This window comes from Anser brachyrhynchus, assembly GCF_964034855.1.
Source record: "Anser brachyrhynchus genome assembly, chromosome: 10".
Classification (NCBI taxonomy): Eukaryota; Metazoa; Chordata; class Aves; order Anseriformes; family Anatidae; genus Anser; species Anser brachyrhynchus.
Window position 1 is genome coordinate 19580475 of NC_137705.1, and position 18078 is coordinate 19598552.

The following is an 18078-nucleotide window of genomic DNA, read 5'->3' on the forward strand; positions in this document are numbered from 1 at the left end:
TTGATTTTTTCCAAATGATTTTTGTAAGGAAAATTGTGGAACTGCCTTCTAAGTTCTCGCAGAAATTAAACATGAAGGTAATCACTGGGAAAGTCCTCTCAGACAAGGACTTTGCAATAACGCTTCAAAAGAAACCCCACAAATTTCCAGCAGAATTTGAGAACTTCCACACACACACTCACATTCACCTACAACGCTTCTGAGCTGCCTCAAAACTTCCTGCAGCAATCTCATGCAAGGGAAGGACCAGCACTGGGCCTCACAGCTCCATCTTGGTATGTATCAAGCATCATACAAGCACCAAAGGTGACTTGTGCTCCTCCCCACACTTCAAGGAGCACTTCCCGTCCTTTGCCCAACCACCTGACAAAGCTGCTGAATGTGTAACCAGCAAGTACACGAGGTGGGATATCACCGAGTCCGTAGCAGGGCGCAGGGGAAGAAGAGACCGTGATGAAGAACACAGATGAAAGACAGCATCTCACTGATCTCCCCCAAAGCCACTATTAAGCAGATTAAAGGCTGCTGTTCTCCAGTGAGAAGAGCCCTTTGGGGGAAACGTAGGATGACTGCAGGAGAAAGACTCTTCTCTGCTCTTGGAACTTGTAATTCCACCGACAGCTCTGTCTTTACCCTCCATGTTTAGAACTCCAAAAATTCAAGAGGAAAACCTTTAGATTCACACTGTGAATGGTGTCTACTTTGGACAAACAAGCACCTCAGCACCTCGTTCTTCAATTTTAACTTGTCCTACAACTGGAATAAACGTCTACTCAGTACTAACAGCATACATTGTCACTTAGATTTAAAGCTTTGTCCAAAATCTAGTGCTCAACAGACAAAACATACTTTAACAGAATGAAAGAAAACTATTCAAGAAGCAGTACAGTGTTTTGCTCACCATCCACAAGATTGAACCAGTGGGTTGTTCCACCTGTTGTGATCCACTCCACCTGGACTTTACAGTTGCCAGACCAAAGTCTCCTATTTTCACTGTGAGGCCTTCATGAAGAAATATATCTGAACAATTGTTAAAGAAATTCTGTAGAAAACTTGAGTAAATAATGCTGAATTTTCAGTCATGATTACAAAGCATCTGGTTAGGGTCCTCAAAAATACAAGTCAACTATCCAAAAACAGTGCTGGTTTTTTGTTTTGCCTACTATGCATTGTATTTTAGAGAAAAAGTAAATTTCATGGCATCTGTATTTACAGAATTAACACTTAGGACCAGACAAGACTATATGTTTTAGTGTTATTTGTATATTTATCTTCTTTACAAGGTACTATAGAAATTAACTGTTGACATCAAATACAGGTACTTAAGTAAATGCTGCCAAGAGACACAGAGAAACACCACAGAAGTCATCACAACTAAAAAAAGAAAACTAAGAAAAAACTATTGCAAAACAAATATCAAAATAAACTTATTTACATAAAGCCCTCTGGTAGATCTCCTGAAATTTAACCATGATCTAACTACTTCAACTGGAAAAATGCAGGTCTGCACTAGTTGTAATCTATCTGCTTAATAGGTTTGTCTGTAAAGATTGAGAGGCTAGAACTTTGGATTATTTTAAGAAGAAATAATTTTATAATTTCATTTAAGAATGTCTTAAATTTGGAAAGATGATTCAGAAACATTATGACAGACAACAGACTCATAGTTCAAGGTTACCGTCATGAGGAATCACAAAGTCCTAACCTATACACTAAATTCCTATATACTGAAGTGATTATTTTTCTAGCCTAACTGAAAAGGGAAATTCCTTAAACTATGGAACTACTGGATTTGACCTATCTTTTAATAATTACCTTTGCAAAACATTCTGTTCACATTAGGAAAGGAAGTTACCACCCATGTGCTAACTCAGTAAGTTCTCTTCTCAGCAATTTCAAAAGCACACATTTTCAAAGGTGAAAGACATCATTTGACAACATACGTACTCTGCATGCATTACTAAATTTACATTTTTGAAAGAAATATATTGGTAAAAGGCCCCCTTTTCTTGAGTTTAAATTAAGATTTTTGGCTTCATTTCTGCCAGTCATCTGAAGATGTTTTAAATTTTCTAAAGATACAGAGGATACAGCGTGGGGCCAACGTGTGTACATATGCATTAGTATGCACACGCATCCCCCCATCAAGTAGCACTTCTCTACAGTGACCTCCAGCTAATAGAGATATATTGCATAAATACCATTTAATTATAATAAGACACTTCTGGATCATGACTGCTGCACCTCTTTTTTCATCTTTATAACAACAGTTCAGTACGCGTGCACATACCTTCTATGCAAGTCCTTGCTAAACGTATCTTCTCACTCATCCAGAGGAATTATTCATTTTTAGTTATATACATTTGAAACAGCTATTTTAAGCCCCCAGAAGATCCATGTGAACAACAAATCACTCTCACGTTAAAGTGAGATTAAATTAGGAAAGGATACTATTGGACTTCATGTCTCTGTGGATGATATTCTTCGCATGTAAGTAGCTATGAAAGAAAAAACAGAAAAGTGACATAACGGAGGCTGTTTGTATAAACTGGGCCTTTTCATTTACTGGTAGACACTGTCAGTTTACTACATACTCAACCACTTTCATAATCTCTTGCTTTAGTGAATTTACAGGATACAGAGAAATTTACAGGAAAGAGAAATGTAGCAAGTGCTAGTCAACTACAAAGCTAGAGCATTACAGAAAGTGAAAGCAACACAAATAAATCTCAAGAAGAGAAATAGTAGCATCATTGTCATGTAACGTAATAATGCCCTAGAGAACCTGATGCCATCCTCTTATTTGTGAAATTTGCATGCTATGCTAAGGCTCACTTTTCACGAACTGTTTTAGTCTGCAGTCACAATATGTTCCTGGTTTGCTGGGTGTCAGACTGGAAACCTGGGTCCTGACTTACAACAGATGAGCACTGACAGCTTCAGCAAATGTCAGCATCTTCTATGCTATGAACACTAATATTAATTGGTCTGAAATAGAACTGAGGTGGTTACTGTTTCTACTCAGACATCTAGAGAACTTTTCCAAGATTTATCTGTGAGATCTGCCACTGTCTAATGAAAAGAGCCATCCCTTCATCTCACAGAAGTACTGTCAATATTAATTAGTGCTTACCAAAGCACTGCAATGTTATGGTAACACTGTGTGGTGGTAGAATTATTATTTAAGATATGAGAGGTCTAAGAAGTTTATTTTACCTAAAAGAACATTCCTTTCAACTAAAAGCTATCAGTGTGATTATTTCCAGCCTCTTGCTTCTGAGGTAAGATAATACTGAGGTTGCCATTCCCACAGGCTCCACCAAGAGCCATCTCTCCACATTGTCACACTGATATATATATATCAGTATCAGTATATATCAGAGTCAATATATATATTGACTCCTTGCTAGAACCGTGGCAGTTAACAAGCTACTTAAGGTGGCCAACCCTAGCGAGTAGTTGGCCTTGTTAACAGCATGATTGTTTTTCCTTATTGCCTTTTTTCCCTCTAACAGTATATCAATCAGATCTTTGCAATCACTTGGCAAAGAACAGGGGAGCAGAGGGGGAGATGCTGTCCAAATGTTCTTTCACTAAGATCATAGTTGATAAAGCTCCTATCTGACCTGTCTTAAATTGTACTTGCATTATTATACACTCAGAGTCCCTATATTCTCCAACAACAGGGAAAAAAAAGAAGGAACTTAATAATTCTAAATTTAGAATATGATCTCATCTATTGCTTTTCAGTAAGACCTTAAGGTACAATGTAGATAAAATACAGAAACATTGACTGTTAGTGGCTACTGGTCTAACATGAATTAAGACTAGATTCTGTCAGAAAAATCCTAGATGAAAGAAAGTGACAATGCATACAACAGTGCTGGATTAAGGCTGCACAAAACCTTTTTCATTTGAGCACTTAACTTTGCAGTCTTAACAGTCCTTTGACATGGATCAGAGTGTAACCTTTCAGAACCATGTGGCGAAGACTTAAATAGTGTTTAAGAAGTTCTGAAATATTATGTAGATTCATCACAAACCTTCATTCACACCATCTGTACACAGACACTAACTGCTGACTCAGCACACCAGCTTGACATATCAAAATCTCGGAGCAATAGCTCTAAGGTTACATATTAAGGTTTGGGGAAGGAAAAGGAAACGTAATTCCAAGAGATGAGAACAGACACCATTATTGATCCTACTCACTCCATTCCCTGTGCTGTCTGCCGAGCAATATCAATGAGCTGGAACATTTGGAACTTGGTCTCTTGAACATGCAGGTGTTTATACAGACTGCTTCCTTCACACCACTGTGTAACAATGGCCAGGTTGTCTTTAGTCATGTAGCCCATAAAGAGCAAAATGTTAACATGCCGAGTCTTCCTAATAGGAAGGAGCAGAAAAAGAAATTAGTATCTTTACAAAAAGCGTTTTCAAATTATTTTGAAAATGCAGTCCCATCTGAAGGAACATATATTTCAGCTTTCAAGTCCAAAACCAAACAGTTTAAGTAGATGCATGTGTAAAGTTTGTTTTTAAAAATAATAAAAATATGCCACAGTCACTAATTTCTGTTTGCCTTTTTTTTTTTTTTTAATAAAATTAGCTGATTTTCTTTTTAGATAAAATACTTCCCTTTAATTCCACGGAAGTTATTTAAGAACAATGTTTAAGAGAAAGATGTCAAGAAAACTCAGGGTTTTTGAAATTAGTAACCAACAGTCACACTTGCAAGTGCTATTAGAATAAGTGACTGGAATAATAAAAATCTCCCTGAAAGCTATGAAAAAGTGACAACTTAAAATAGAAGACTGAATCCCAATAGGAAACTAAAGGGTTATTATAACCTGTAAAGGAGTTAACAGATGAAAAATATAGTTCCTATATATTCTAACAGGTTCAGTCACAGGATTCAGTTTTAAAATTAGTTACTTAATTTCAGTATTAAAATTAGTTACTTTAATTTCAATTAGACATTACAATACCAGTATTTGAAAGCAGAATACATGGAAAGTTACACGGATCAGAGAACTATAAAAAGGGAATTATGCTGCAATTTAAAAAAGGTACAGATTGAGTATTCTGTCTGGTGATGAGCATTATGGCAAAATTTGTTAATCTTCACCTGCTATTACATGCCAAATGTGACCTGAAGGACTATGGATGTTAGTATTAGTTATCTCAAAAAAACAAATTTCAGAAGTAGTGAAGAACCACTGAGTTACTACTGGTGTCTCACAGCTCTACAATAGTATTCAGAGGTATCGCCATATGCTCTCTTTTCTGTGGTTTTTCTCTGGAGATCTGCTTTTTTTGCCTATCAAACATAGAATACTGGGTAAGATGCCTTAAAGGAGGGGTAGTAGGTAAATACAGTGCCATCAAATAAAACATAGCTGTCCTGGTTCCAGTTAGGACAGAGTTAATTTTCCCTCATAGTAGCTGGTAGGGTGCTATGTTTTGGATTAGGATGAGAAGAGCGCTGATAACATGCTGATGTTTTAATTGTTGCAGAGCAGTGTTTACACCAGGCCAAGGACTTTTCGGCTTCTCGCTCTGTCCTGCCAGCGAGCAGGCTGGGGGTGCAGCAGGAGCTGGGAGGGGACAGACCCAGGACAGCTGACCCAAACTGGCCAAAGGGGTATTCCATACCATCTGACCTCATGCTAAACAATATATAGGGGTGGCTGGCCGGGGTGGGGGGCCGGCTGCTCGGGGATAGGCTGGGCATCGGTCAGTGGGTGGTGAGCAATTGCATTGTGCATCACTTGTTTCTTACACATTATTATTATTAATACTATTATCATTATCACTATTATTATTATTATTGTTATTATTATATTCCTGTCTTAATAAACTGTCTTTATCTCAACTCACCGGCTTCACTATTCTGTTTCTCTCCCCCATCCCAGAGAGGGAGGGGGGAGGGTGAGCGAACGGCTGTGTGGTGTTTAGCTGCCAGCCGGGTTAAACCACAACAGTAGCAAAGAAACTGTGAACTCACCTTAATACAGCCACTTCGTTTCTGAAAGCCTGGAACTGTTCTGGGGTTGGATCTACAACCTTTAGTATCTTCACGGCTACATCCCCTGAAAATACATTTACAGTAAAAATTACTAAAAATGTTTTTGTTTTTCAAAAATAATAAATAATGGTACTTTAAAATATACGTAAAATCCCTAGGTTGTGCACAGCACACCTCTAGTAATCTGTACATAGGTCAGGATTTTCCTGCAGACACTTGAACTTCTGTAGTACCGCACAATTCATTTACCTGAATTTGAGAACAATGAAAGCCATTAATTGTTCAACATGCTTCCCTTCTATTTTTTAACAGCTATAGTTGGCTAGGACTATATGTATGCTTTTTTGCAGGATTTGAAGCTATTAAAATCTCAAAGGGGTGCAGTCACAGCTGTTTCACAGGACAGTATTTTAGTGTAGCTGCATTCTCAGCACATTAGTTCAAGCACAGTCACATCAGAGTCTCTTGGCTTCCAAACAGTATGCAAAGACTCACCACTATCCTTTTTATATCCAGCTTTACCATATACGTGTGTGTGTGTATAAACTTATATTTATATTTTTTAAAATATATACAAACTCTGTTTATCTTAAAGCTGGATATTTATTTTTACTTATAAACATCTCAAGTCCCTGAATCTCAGGGTAGGGCCTGGGGGAACAAAGTCGCTCCCATCGTAAAAAAAAAGGTCAGGTTCAGGGCCACCTGAGACACCTGAACACACGTGTCCGTGGGACCTGACAAGATGCATCCCAGGGTCCTTCGGGAATTGGCTGATGTAGTTGCTAAGCCACCCTTCATCGTATTTGAAAAGTCATGGCAGTCAGGCAAAGTCCCCAGCGGCTAGAGGAAAAAGAGAATCACGCCCATTTTTAAAGGGCAGTAAGGAGGACCCTAGAAACTACCAACCAGTCAGCCTCACCTCAGTGCCTGGTATGATCATGGAACCAATCCTCCTGGAAGTTACCATATGGAAGACAGGGAGGTGATTAGAGACGGCCAACATGGCTTCAGCCAAGATAAATCATGCCTCACTCAACAGCCTTCTATGATGAGGTGACTGCATCACCGTACAAGGGAAGAGCAACTGGTCTCATCTACCTGGACTTCTGTAGTGCCTTTGATATGGTTCCCCACAACATTCTTGCCTCTAAACTGGAGAAATATGGATTTGATGGCTAGACTATTTGACGGACAAGGAATTGACTTAATTGGCTTTCCATGGCCAAATGGAAACCTGTAACAAGTGGTGTCCCTCAAAGGTCCATATTGGGACCAGCACTATTTAACATCTTCATTAATGACATAGGCAGTAGGATTGAATGCACCCTCAACAGGTTTGTGGATGACACCCGAGTGCAGTGGTACAGTTGACATGTGTGTTAGTGGGAAGAGATGTCCTCCAGAGGGACACTGACAGACTTGAGAAGTAGGTCCAAGTGAACCTCAAACTCCAATAAGGTGCTGCACCGGGGCTGGGGCAATCCCCAGTACCAGTATAGGCTGGGGGATGAACTGATTGAGAGTAGCCCTGCAGAGAAAGCCTTGGGGGTACTGGTGGATGAAACATCACATATGAGCTGGCAGTGTTTGTAGCCCAGAAAGCCAACCATATTCTGGGCTGCATCAAAAGAATCGTGGCCAGCAGGTCATGGGAGGTGACCCTGCCCCTCTACTCTGCTTTCCTAAGGCCCGACCTGGAGCACTGCATCCAGCTCTGGGCTCCCCGGTACAAGACAGACGTGAACCTGTGAGAGCACATCCAGAGGAGGAGCATAAAAATGATCAGAGGGTTGGAACACCTGCCTGTGAAGAAAAGCTGAAAGAGTTGGGGGTATTTAGCCTAGGAAAGACTCTAGGGAGACCTTACTGCAGCCTTTCAACAGGAAGATGGAGGAAGACACTTTTTTTTTTTTTTTTAACCACATCCTGTAGTAACAGGAGAAGGGGTGGCAGTTTTAAACTGCAAGAAGGTTCATTTACAATGAAAAAAATATCTTCCGGTATTATGTTGAAGGTGCTGAGACACTGGAACAGGTTGCCCAGATTTTTTGTGGTTGCCCCACCACTGGGAGCACTCCGAGTCCGGCTGGACAAGGCTTTCAGCAACCTGATCTAGTGACAGGTGTCCCTGCCCAGGGCAGTAGCACTGGACTAGATGGCTTTGAAAGGTCCCTTCCAACCCAAACCGTTCTATGATTTGTACATAAATTTCCCAGACTGAAATGTTGCTAAGGTTCAGGAATGGGAGGAATAAATGTTCTGTTCAGGAATAGCAGAAAAATTATGAACAATATAACTGATTTTAAGATTTCAGTAACAATTTGGGGACTAAATGAAATATCTTACTGTTCTTTAAGCTGATATATTATATTTTTTTCCTAAAAGATTCATTTGAATTGATGTCGGTGTGCATGGTTGGTTTAAATTTCAGTGTCTGTTGAGGGGCAATCCAGAAAGGAATGAATACATTATGACTCAGTCCTATCTGTTTAAGGACTATTGCCACAGAATAACGTTGTAAAAAGCTTTACAGTGTACATCTAGAAAACAGTAGAACTGAACTGATCAAAAAAGGTACAATAGTATAATGAAGCTGACTGTTCTAACAAAAGTAAAGCCACTAACAGCAAGACCCACCGATTCCTCAGTGAAATCTGTAAACACCAAAATCATATTAACTATGGATGGACAGAACATTTTAAAATTCAAGAGGGGGATAAACTTGCCTTGACACCGTCACAAGAAGGTAAAAGGGGCTTAGGAAAACTGAAACTTATTCTTAGTCCACATACAAGCAAAGAGAAATTTGAGAGCAGCTCTCTTCTCAAATAGGCTTATCCCACCATTTGGGGGCTGCTGCCACTTCACATTCCAGCACCATCACCTACACTACAAAAAAAATCCCTAGAATGACAGATTTCTCTGCTACCACAATCAACTCATTCTTTTCTTAATACGGTCTCTCTTCCAAGATATACATGAAACACAGAATATTTTAGAGATTTTTATATTCTCTAGAACATAACGATCAGCTGAAGACATTAGGAATACTAACAGCTCAATTAAAAAAAAATTGTTGCAACTTATGAAAAGCATATGCAGACTGGTACTTAAAGTTTCAGAGAAAAGTACCCTGATGGAAACTGCACTACCTTCCACTGTAGTTACTGTATAATTTCAATTTACAGAAAGATGTGCAAGTATTTAACACATTGCTGTATATTTATATCTTCTTCCCTTAACTTCCATAAATGCAATGTACTTCATATTTCATCCTTCAGCATCTTCCTAAAGAGAACCATCTCACATTTTCAGCATGAATTTTTTTTCTATAATTTAAGAGATCTCTCTGCTTATACACCAGAACGGTAAAACACAACTGGCAGAAAGACAACCAGTTTCACATGACTGCTAAAACCAGCCCCTGAAGTACCCAGTACCTACTGCAACTACCGTTCATATACAATGCAAGACCAACAGATGTCTGTCAATACTTGAAGTATATTGCTAGGATATGCCAAGACAAGGATGCAGCATCCACTGATTATAAACCAAGTATTTTCATGTTATTTTTCAACATATCCTCCATTATGATCTTTGATCCACTAATTAAGTGATGTTTTTAGTTTCACACCGGTTTTTATTGAATCAGGTGCCACACTTTTTTAGGCTGCATGGTATTCCCCAAGCAGTTTCCTCTACAGAAAGAAATACACAATAGCACTTGTTTGTTTAGCAGCAATCTGAAGACAATTAGCTTCCACCACCCCCCAACCACCAAAAACCTAGAACTGATTACCAGGGTCAAAGGGGAAATGAGTGTTTATGATAGGTAGTCTTCCAACCCATTTAAACTGCCTTGGTTCTCTTTCCTCCTTTTAAATTTAGGAGCATGCTACAGGACACTACAGGATCCAAATGAGGTCTGTAACAGAAGTGGTGCAAATATTAAAATTAGTACTTAACGGTCAGAACAATCTGGAAAAATATGGAAGTGCAAGATACCTGTTCAACAAGAGATGCACTCCTCATAGCAAGACTGTCCTTGACACTATCATATCAATGAAATTGATAAATATAATTATTATTTTGGAAGACTAAGTCAGAGAATCTTAGTGGAAACCTAATACAGTTTACATACAGTTGTACACATCCTCTTAACAGCCCTTAGGTGCTCTCCAAACGTACAGTGCAAACAGACCTTCATGGTTGAGCACGTTAGGAAAGCTGACACCTCTACCTTAACCGAGGATTTCTATCTAAGTTTGCAGCAATCTGCAACACTTAATTTCCTTTAGCTTCACCAAGACAGTTTTATTGCTGCATTTGTACTATTATAATAGGTTACTAAAAAAATCTGCACTTCATTAAATTGTGCACTGTGAACTCCCCATTTCTACAATTCTAAATGAAAAAGACTTGCAAGAAATACACTTTTAAATCTTTCAAGACCACACTGCAACTGATGGTTACAAAAACAACAAACAAAAACAAAAAAGGAAAAAAAATGCTGTCCTAGAATTTCACTTTAACAGAAAGTCAGCAACATTTAAAAAAAAAAAACAGGAAAGAATTGTTTCAGTTACTTTGCTTTGCTGACATTAATTCATAAAATCAGACTGACATTTTTTGGTAATTTAACATCGTCTTTCCCCAGAAAACAGGAGAACTATATACAGTTACCTCAAACAAGATACCGAATCTTACTTATACTGAATTAGGTGATAGCTATACAGCCATTTTGTGCACACAACTTAAAGTCATTTGTAAATTGTAGCTCCACGCAGCTCCTGTTTAACACATGAAGTTCTTGATACACGAAGAATAGTTGCAAATGTTTTGGTAAAAAAAGTATTCACAAGAAATTCACATTTATAACTTTGTTTAGTGACATCTTACTTAACTTTTTTTCCCCCCCTCTTGATTTCTGTGTTTCAAGCGCTTTGTGTTGTGTTTCTTTTTATATCAGATGCCATGAATTTGGAACCTAGTTCCGTAGTTCTGCAGTGTGCTTCTTTTTGAAGTATTCCAGCAACCTTTTATTATGAACTCTCACATTAACCATCTTTTTCCTTAGAAATAATCCACAGTGAAAGCAATTTATAGTTATTTCCTTCCCCTGCCACCTTGAATATAATTATGCAAATTAAACCACAGAGGTATTCAAATGAAAAAAGGTAAATTTAATTCAACATCCTACTGTGAAATTTTAGAACATGGTATTAAAGAAAATAATGTTGGATCCAATATAACAGACATGGAAATACCAGTTTTTAGATTCAGGTTTTGATGTCTGATCTGTGTCTTAGTTTTTCCAGTGTTAAAATTAGGAAATTAGTATTTCTCACCTAGGACCTTTGGTGGTAGATATGCACACAGCACCATTAAAACAGTTTCACTGTTTTCTGGATTACTGTCCTTCTACAGTATCAACATTTTGAGAAGACAAGAACTTACCATGCCATTTGCCTTTGTAAACAGTTCCAAAAGAACCTGACCCTATTCTTGTAGAAAGCATGACTTCACTTGCTTCTATTTCCCAGTAATAACTGGAATCTCTTTGTCCACGAGGCCTCTGGAACAAAAATAGGCATAGCTTTAGTTAATTATTTAATCAAGTAGATTATATACACTAATATATGCACCAAGAATTAAATAATTTCATTCACACAAAATTAGGATGCACTAAAGCCTTGAGGATTTTGTTCCTGTAGTTTGCACTTCTGTTTTTCTCAGTTTTGATAGGCAGAGGGGGTACCTAACAACACTAAATTAAATAAAAATTTAAATAGATAACAAAAGAAAACATTAAGTACACGTTCTTTATTTATTCATTTAATTATTTTCCAGAATACCATTTAATTATTTCCCAAACTAATTTTTTTTTCATAGAAGAAATACAAAATGTATTATTCTTGGAAGGCTTTAACTGCTTACGAAACTATCTTTAATTTCTGCACTAAAAACTTAAACCCTGATCCGAGACCTCAAGAGGAACAAATAATTGTGGGTTTAAATAATTAAGTATTTGAAGACATCTGAAATATTTAAGAAACTTACTTAAAAAAAAAATCACAACACTCAAATTGAAGAACTCTTTTACATATTTAAAATGTTAAAAATGGTAAAAATTACTTACAATTTTGTTTTTTTCTTGTGTATTAGATCCAGGGGCTCTCTCTCTTTGGGCTGGGACTGGGGTTTTGGGCTGAGACCAGCCAGTTGGGCTCATATTATTAGGACTTCCAGACAGAGCAGAGGGTGAAGCTTAAATATAAAAATAGAATAAAATAGTTATGAACCATAAAATAAACACAAAATAATACTACACTTTTATTATTATTATTGAAACCATACCTGATTCACTATGGCTTCGAATTGCATCCTAAAACAGAGAAGACAGATCAAAAGAGTTAGTAAGTACACAATAGCATACAAAGAAACAAGCACGAGTAGTTGTGTTGAAATACTTCTTAATAGTTTTGATCAAGTATCATACAATATTAACCAAGACCCTTTAAAAGATGACAGCTTAGTTATTTTCTAGTTATAAGAACCCTATTTGCTACGAAACATGCACGTTGTCAATTTTTACAACACATTAAAAATATTCACAGCATATTAAAAGGTATTACTACAAAAAAAAGGGGGGGGGGGGGGGGGGAAGACATCGAACAAGAATAAATACCAGAAATACTTTCTGCATTCCCACCACTCTGTTGCTACACATGCTTGCATTTCAGATCTGAACATAGCTCCTGTCATGGTTCTGTATCTCCAGGGGACAATTTTTCAAAAAGGTTTTGGATTATAAGTAGGAAACCTCAAAAAGCCTCTAAAACATTCCAGGTCAATATACATTTTGAAATAGTATGGTAGAGATATTTCAACACATAATAAGCTACATCTTGTGCTCTGATACAAAAACAGCTCCTTTTCAAAACATTTTTTCACAGATTAAAGTTTGATGATATTTGAAAAGCATGTTCTTACACAGTTCACTAGTTGGTACAGTATGACAACTCTCACCTCATGCCACAGGCACTTTACAACACAACTCTACAGCCATGCACAAGATAAACTAAGCTCTGACAAACATGACTCCACAACTTTTCTCACCTGCTATGTATTATCCCAAAGAACATACAGGAAAGGTAAAATATCCAGGTACTGTATAAGTACAAAGCAAGAACATGCACTACAGAAATGTTAAACACTGTAAAAGTTAATAGAAGTCAATTCAAACTTTCTAACTAATTAGTACAATAACAAATGTAAGACTTCACAGGAGGACAGAACAAGCTGATATTCCACCACAGAGTTTTCAAATTAGCCCTAGTAAAGATTCATTCATGAAATGCATCATTCTAGCTAGTTAGTTGTATTCTCCCAGGCTTGAATTCTAAACAGCGTATTCTTGCAGAACTCCTCTACTCCATGCCTGAGTGAATTAAAATCTATATAACCTACCGGAGAATAATTTTTGCAAATTATTACCTTTGTCCATTTTGAGGACCATAAAGTTATTTTCAGGAACCTGCATTAATTACAAGGGGTGTTTTTCTACATCAGCCTGAGAACATAACTTCTTTCAAGCTGGCAAAGAATCACTAAATAATTTTCAATTGCTCTTGTAGTCACGTATAAGTAGTTCTTATCCGAGAAGTATTTTTGTTGAACTTCAGTCCTGATTTGAATAATATGTTTTTTGTTTATGAATTCTACAGCAAACGAACCAGAAGTGTTCTCCAGAGTTTTTCTTACAGCACAAAAAACACCATGCACCAGTGCTGTAGCCTGTCACCTTTGCTTTGATGTGAAGTACATCATGTTCTTAATCTAGGCTTTTGTACAGCTAAGTTCAACAAAATAGTTTCCAGAGAAAAACAGCCACACAACAGATGTATTTGAGAAGGTTTTAGACTTAAAAATCTGCGTGACCAAATGTAACTCTAATTCAAGCCTATTCAAGTTTATAATAAGTATCACAGTAGCATGGCTTCATCCATCTAACTAAAAATGAAGCTCTTCTATCAATTTGCCTTTTTCAATTGTTGTCCTCTGTATTTAAGTATGAACATGCTACAAAGACTTTCATTAAATCAACTCCAGATTAAACACTTCGTGTGGACACTGCCATGGCTTAGAAGTTATAGCAATCCTGTTAATCACAAGAAAACAAAAGGCACCAAGAAAATACCTACTCTTCCCCTCAAACAAAATCGTCTGCACCAGGAACTGGGAGAAGCATTCAGGCTGTTATTCTAGGCCAACACAGTAAGAGATAAAAGAACAGAACAGAGGAAGTATAAAAAAAATAATTAATGAAATGTTAGGATAAATGAAAGAAAATGTAACCTAAGTTGTTTGATATATGATAATTAAGTGCAATGAAACTTTTAAGTAATTATTCCTCTTCAAACCAAAAAAAAAAATCATATTATTCAACCTCTGGTAAAATCCTTCATTAGGGTGGCCTTTCCTATAGCATACCTAAAGGTATTTGCTATCTTTTTTTTTTCTTTCTTTCTTTTTTTATTCAGTCCTCTACCCTATTTAGAAGAGGCAGAATAGAAATCATTTCCTTCTTTACTGCTATGCATAAAGGACAAAAAAAGCAATGTCTCCTCAAAGGCTCATTGCACTACCATGTTTAATAATTTATATTCTCTTTCTGGACTGCTTCATTTTTTTTTGTGTGCCATGAAAGACAGTAGGTCAGGCTTATAAAGCAGTTTAAAAAAAAAAAAAAAAAAAAACAAAAATTGAGCAAGCTGCAAGCCTGTAGGAAATGCTATCTTCCCCATGAAACCCAGCTGGCACAAAGCTTCTAACCAGAAAATCTTCATGGGGCTGCAGTGCACTTTGCTTCACTTCCACCAAAGATCCAGAGGACTTCTCTGGCACATTGAAGAAAGCCTTCATATTTCAAAGAAGCCTGCAAGCTACCAGCTGAAGAAATATGCAAGTAAACTCAGCAGTCAAAGGATTTGGTTTGGCCTAAGGAGTTTTTAAACTACTCCAGAGGGGAAAAAAATAATACAGCGTGTTTTCTGAAGTTCTGCAGTTCATCACTTTCCTTCTGCAAGCCTTTCCTGCAAACCACTCCCTTACACAAACAAATAATAATTAAAAATAATAATAATTAAAAAAAAAAGAACTCTTTAGGCCTCACTTCAAAGAATTCTCTCTCAATGCTGCCAGTCTAAGGCTCTAAGGTAGGAGAAGGAAAAAAAAAAAAAGGATTCCTGTAATGAAGTAACAGCAGAAGTATTCTCAAGATACAGGTGGTTTTAACAGATGAGCCCGGAATCCCCATCAGTTACACATGGGTGTAACATACAACATACTGTCAGTAAGCTTTGACTAGAGGATTCAAACTCTGAGAACTATAATATCTAGACTTACACCTCCAGTCTGACTTAAAACAAACATTAGACCCCCAAAAATCCAGATTTATAAGTCTCTAAGAACATTTTAAAATATGCCCATTAATGCATACTTCTTCAGAAAAACAGAGCCTGTTTTCTTTTCAGATCTGTGAAACTTGATTGTTAAGCTCCCCCATGTCTTTACAGACACCAAAATCTACCTAGAATTTTAGTAAAGACTGCAAGAACAAGCTGTCAACTTTCTAGGCAATTATCACCTTTGTCCTTCATCACAGCCTACAAGGGAAACTGTACACAAATGACAGAAGCAAAAAAAAAAAAAAGTGTTTTTGGACTGGACAGGACAACCTGGACTATTAGATAGTCAGTCACAATTTACATTGTAGTTTAACTGTGTGATATTCCATCCCTCTCAATATTACCTCAATTATCCGGCTGTCTACAGGCATTGTAGTGCTAACCATATGGACATTTGGGGTGGATGTAGATCGCTGTCTTTGGGAGAGGGAGCCCTCATTGGAAGGATTTGATGGGTTGAATGTAAAGGCATGAGGTGTAGAATACCTGTGCTGGGAACTGGGAAGAAAAGAGAGAGAAAGTGGTTATGGTTATTTTTCGCCCCGTCTAGCAATTATAAAATACTATTCAGTGTAGCCTGTCCAAAAGCAACAACATACACAGGATTTCAAACACAGGAAAAGTTGGGACTAACGTGCTAACTAAAGTATTTGGTCAGCTGAATTATTTTCCCTTCAGCTGAGAAAATACATTTAAAAAACTTGCCACACTGATCCTCTTGCCACACTGTACCTCTAAGTGTACTTCTGCCAGTATAAAATTTGCCACGGTTCATCTCAATCCCCATCAACTCACATTTAAAATACTGATAAATTACTGACTCTGTCGGATTAATTCAGACCTGTTAAATTTAAACAAACCACTCATTTCAAGCTTATTAAATGAACAACTTAAAAGGTACTTTTTACTGCTAAGCCCTATGTTTTTAAGTTTGCAAGACTGTTCAACTGTTCACACAGAACAGCCAGCAAGGAAGTCATGAAACCCAATACCAGTTAAAAAGAGGCCAACAGTAAAATCCAGTTCAACAAAGAGTTATAAATCACAGCTAATGTCAATCAAACCCTATTTATTACAAATCACACAGGTAGCTTAACCAAAACCAACCTTCACCAAAAAAAAAGTATAGTTAATAAGTCATTGTTCAGTAACACTGGAAGTAGAGTAAGACAGCAAAGAGAACATAAAATCAATTACTGATGTAGTTCCAGCTAAAATAAATAAATAAACAAACAGAACCATTTGCAAGTCAGCTACGTGCTCTGTGTCTCATTCCTGAATAGGTCAAGATTTTTTCAAAGGGATGTAGAAAAAACAAAAGATGGCCTGCCTTCTTCAGGCTCTAGAATTTAGAGGAAAAGAATACAGGCACAAATTAGGATCAGAAGACAGGCCCCTTTGGAAGAAAACAAATTTTATTCCAGCATTTAGAACTACAGGAACATTCTTGCTAGATCTCAGAACTTTCTTTAAAAGAACAGTATTTTCTGCTTCCACTGTTCTCTCTTTAATCCCCTATTAATGGTCATAACGTCAGAACTTTATTTTATTTTACACATTTGAGTCACGTATAGTAAGTGAGTTAACCCTTACGTGTATACTACCTGATCAGATGAAATAGATTTAATTCACACAAAACCAAAGGGATCCTCAAATTTTCTTAGGCAGGAAAACAAATGTCTCCACAAGCCTTTTAATATCCTCACTTAAAATCTTAGGACTAAAAATTAAAAATATAGATTCCCAATCAATGCTTTGCTTGAATCTAAGAACAAGGAAGGACATTATGTATCATCTATGACAAAGTGGTGTTGCCTTGCACGTTTATCCCAACCTTCTATGTGAGTGTTCTATTTTCAAGTAGTTGGGGGTGTTTCTTTTTTGTTGTTGTTTTATTTTGTTTTTAAACAACTGTATTTCCCAAAACAGAAATGACAGGAAATACTAGCTTACCTAACAGGTATCCGGGAGACAGACTCCCGCATCCGTCTCATTGTCAAGGGAGGTAGTGCAGGGACACCACTGTCACTGATATTTGAATTTGGGAACAATCTGAAATATCAACAAAAACAATTACAAATTCAACTGCTACACTACCTCCTGTACAATGCTCTTTAAAACTAAGAATTTAAAGGGCTGTTTCTTTTCAGCATAATTAACTTCATGAACACATCCCTGTCTTTACCTCAAGTTTTCCTTCTGTATGATATGACTAAAAACTATGTCATCAGACTCCCATCAGACTTTCATGTGTTCTTACTAAACTTCAGATACAAATCTGCAAGACTTCATACTTTCCTGACAGGGTATTTGAAGCCAAATTTTTTATTAAACCCAGGCAGTCACAATCATCCTAAATTCTGATTACTAATCAGTATAAGAAAATGCATACCTGTTTGACCAGTTGTTTTAAAAAATGCAATCACTAATCAAGACACAAAGCCATTTATAGATTTTAACACTTTTGGATAAAAGAACTTCTAACATAATGATCTTCAATTTTTTCTAACTGGTATTACGAAAGTATTATCCTTCATCACTTTTCTCACTGTTCCATTCATTTTCAATAGGGTG

The 18078-nt window shown here is 37.0% G+C and overlaps 1 protein-coding gene across 10 annotated transcripts in view; it reads right to left on the reverse strand.

The window, feature by feature from the left end:
* RAF1 (Raf-1 proto-oncogene, serine/threonine kinase) overlaps positions 1-18078 on the reverse strand; it is a 69987-nt gene that overhangs the window by 6175 nt on the left and 45734 nt on the right. For 7 of the 10 annotated variants that reach the window (XM_080605810.1, XM_080605808.1, XM_080605812.1 and 4 more), the window contains 9 exons: positions 17458-17556; positions 15849-16002; positions 12392-12419; positions 12174-12301; positions 11492-11609; positions 6011-6095; positions 4213-4389; positions 2452-2498; positions 902-1020 (listed from right to left, as the gene is read on the reverse strand). In XM_080605810.1, the coding sequence (XP_080461936.1) occupies positions 902-1020; positions 2452-2498; positions 4213-4389; positions 6011-6095; positions 11492-11609; positions 12174-12301; positions 12392-12419; positions 15849-16002; positions 17458-17556 (955 nt within the window). The remainder of the gene's footprint in view (positions 1-901; positions 1021-2451; positions 2499-4212; positions 4390-6010; positions 6096-11491; positions 11610-12173; positions 12302-12391; positions 12420-15848; positions 16003-17457; positions 17557-18078) is intronic. The other 3 variants (XM_080605815.1, XM_080605807.1, XM_080605814.1) reach the window with 1 other exon arrangement.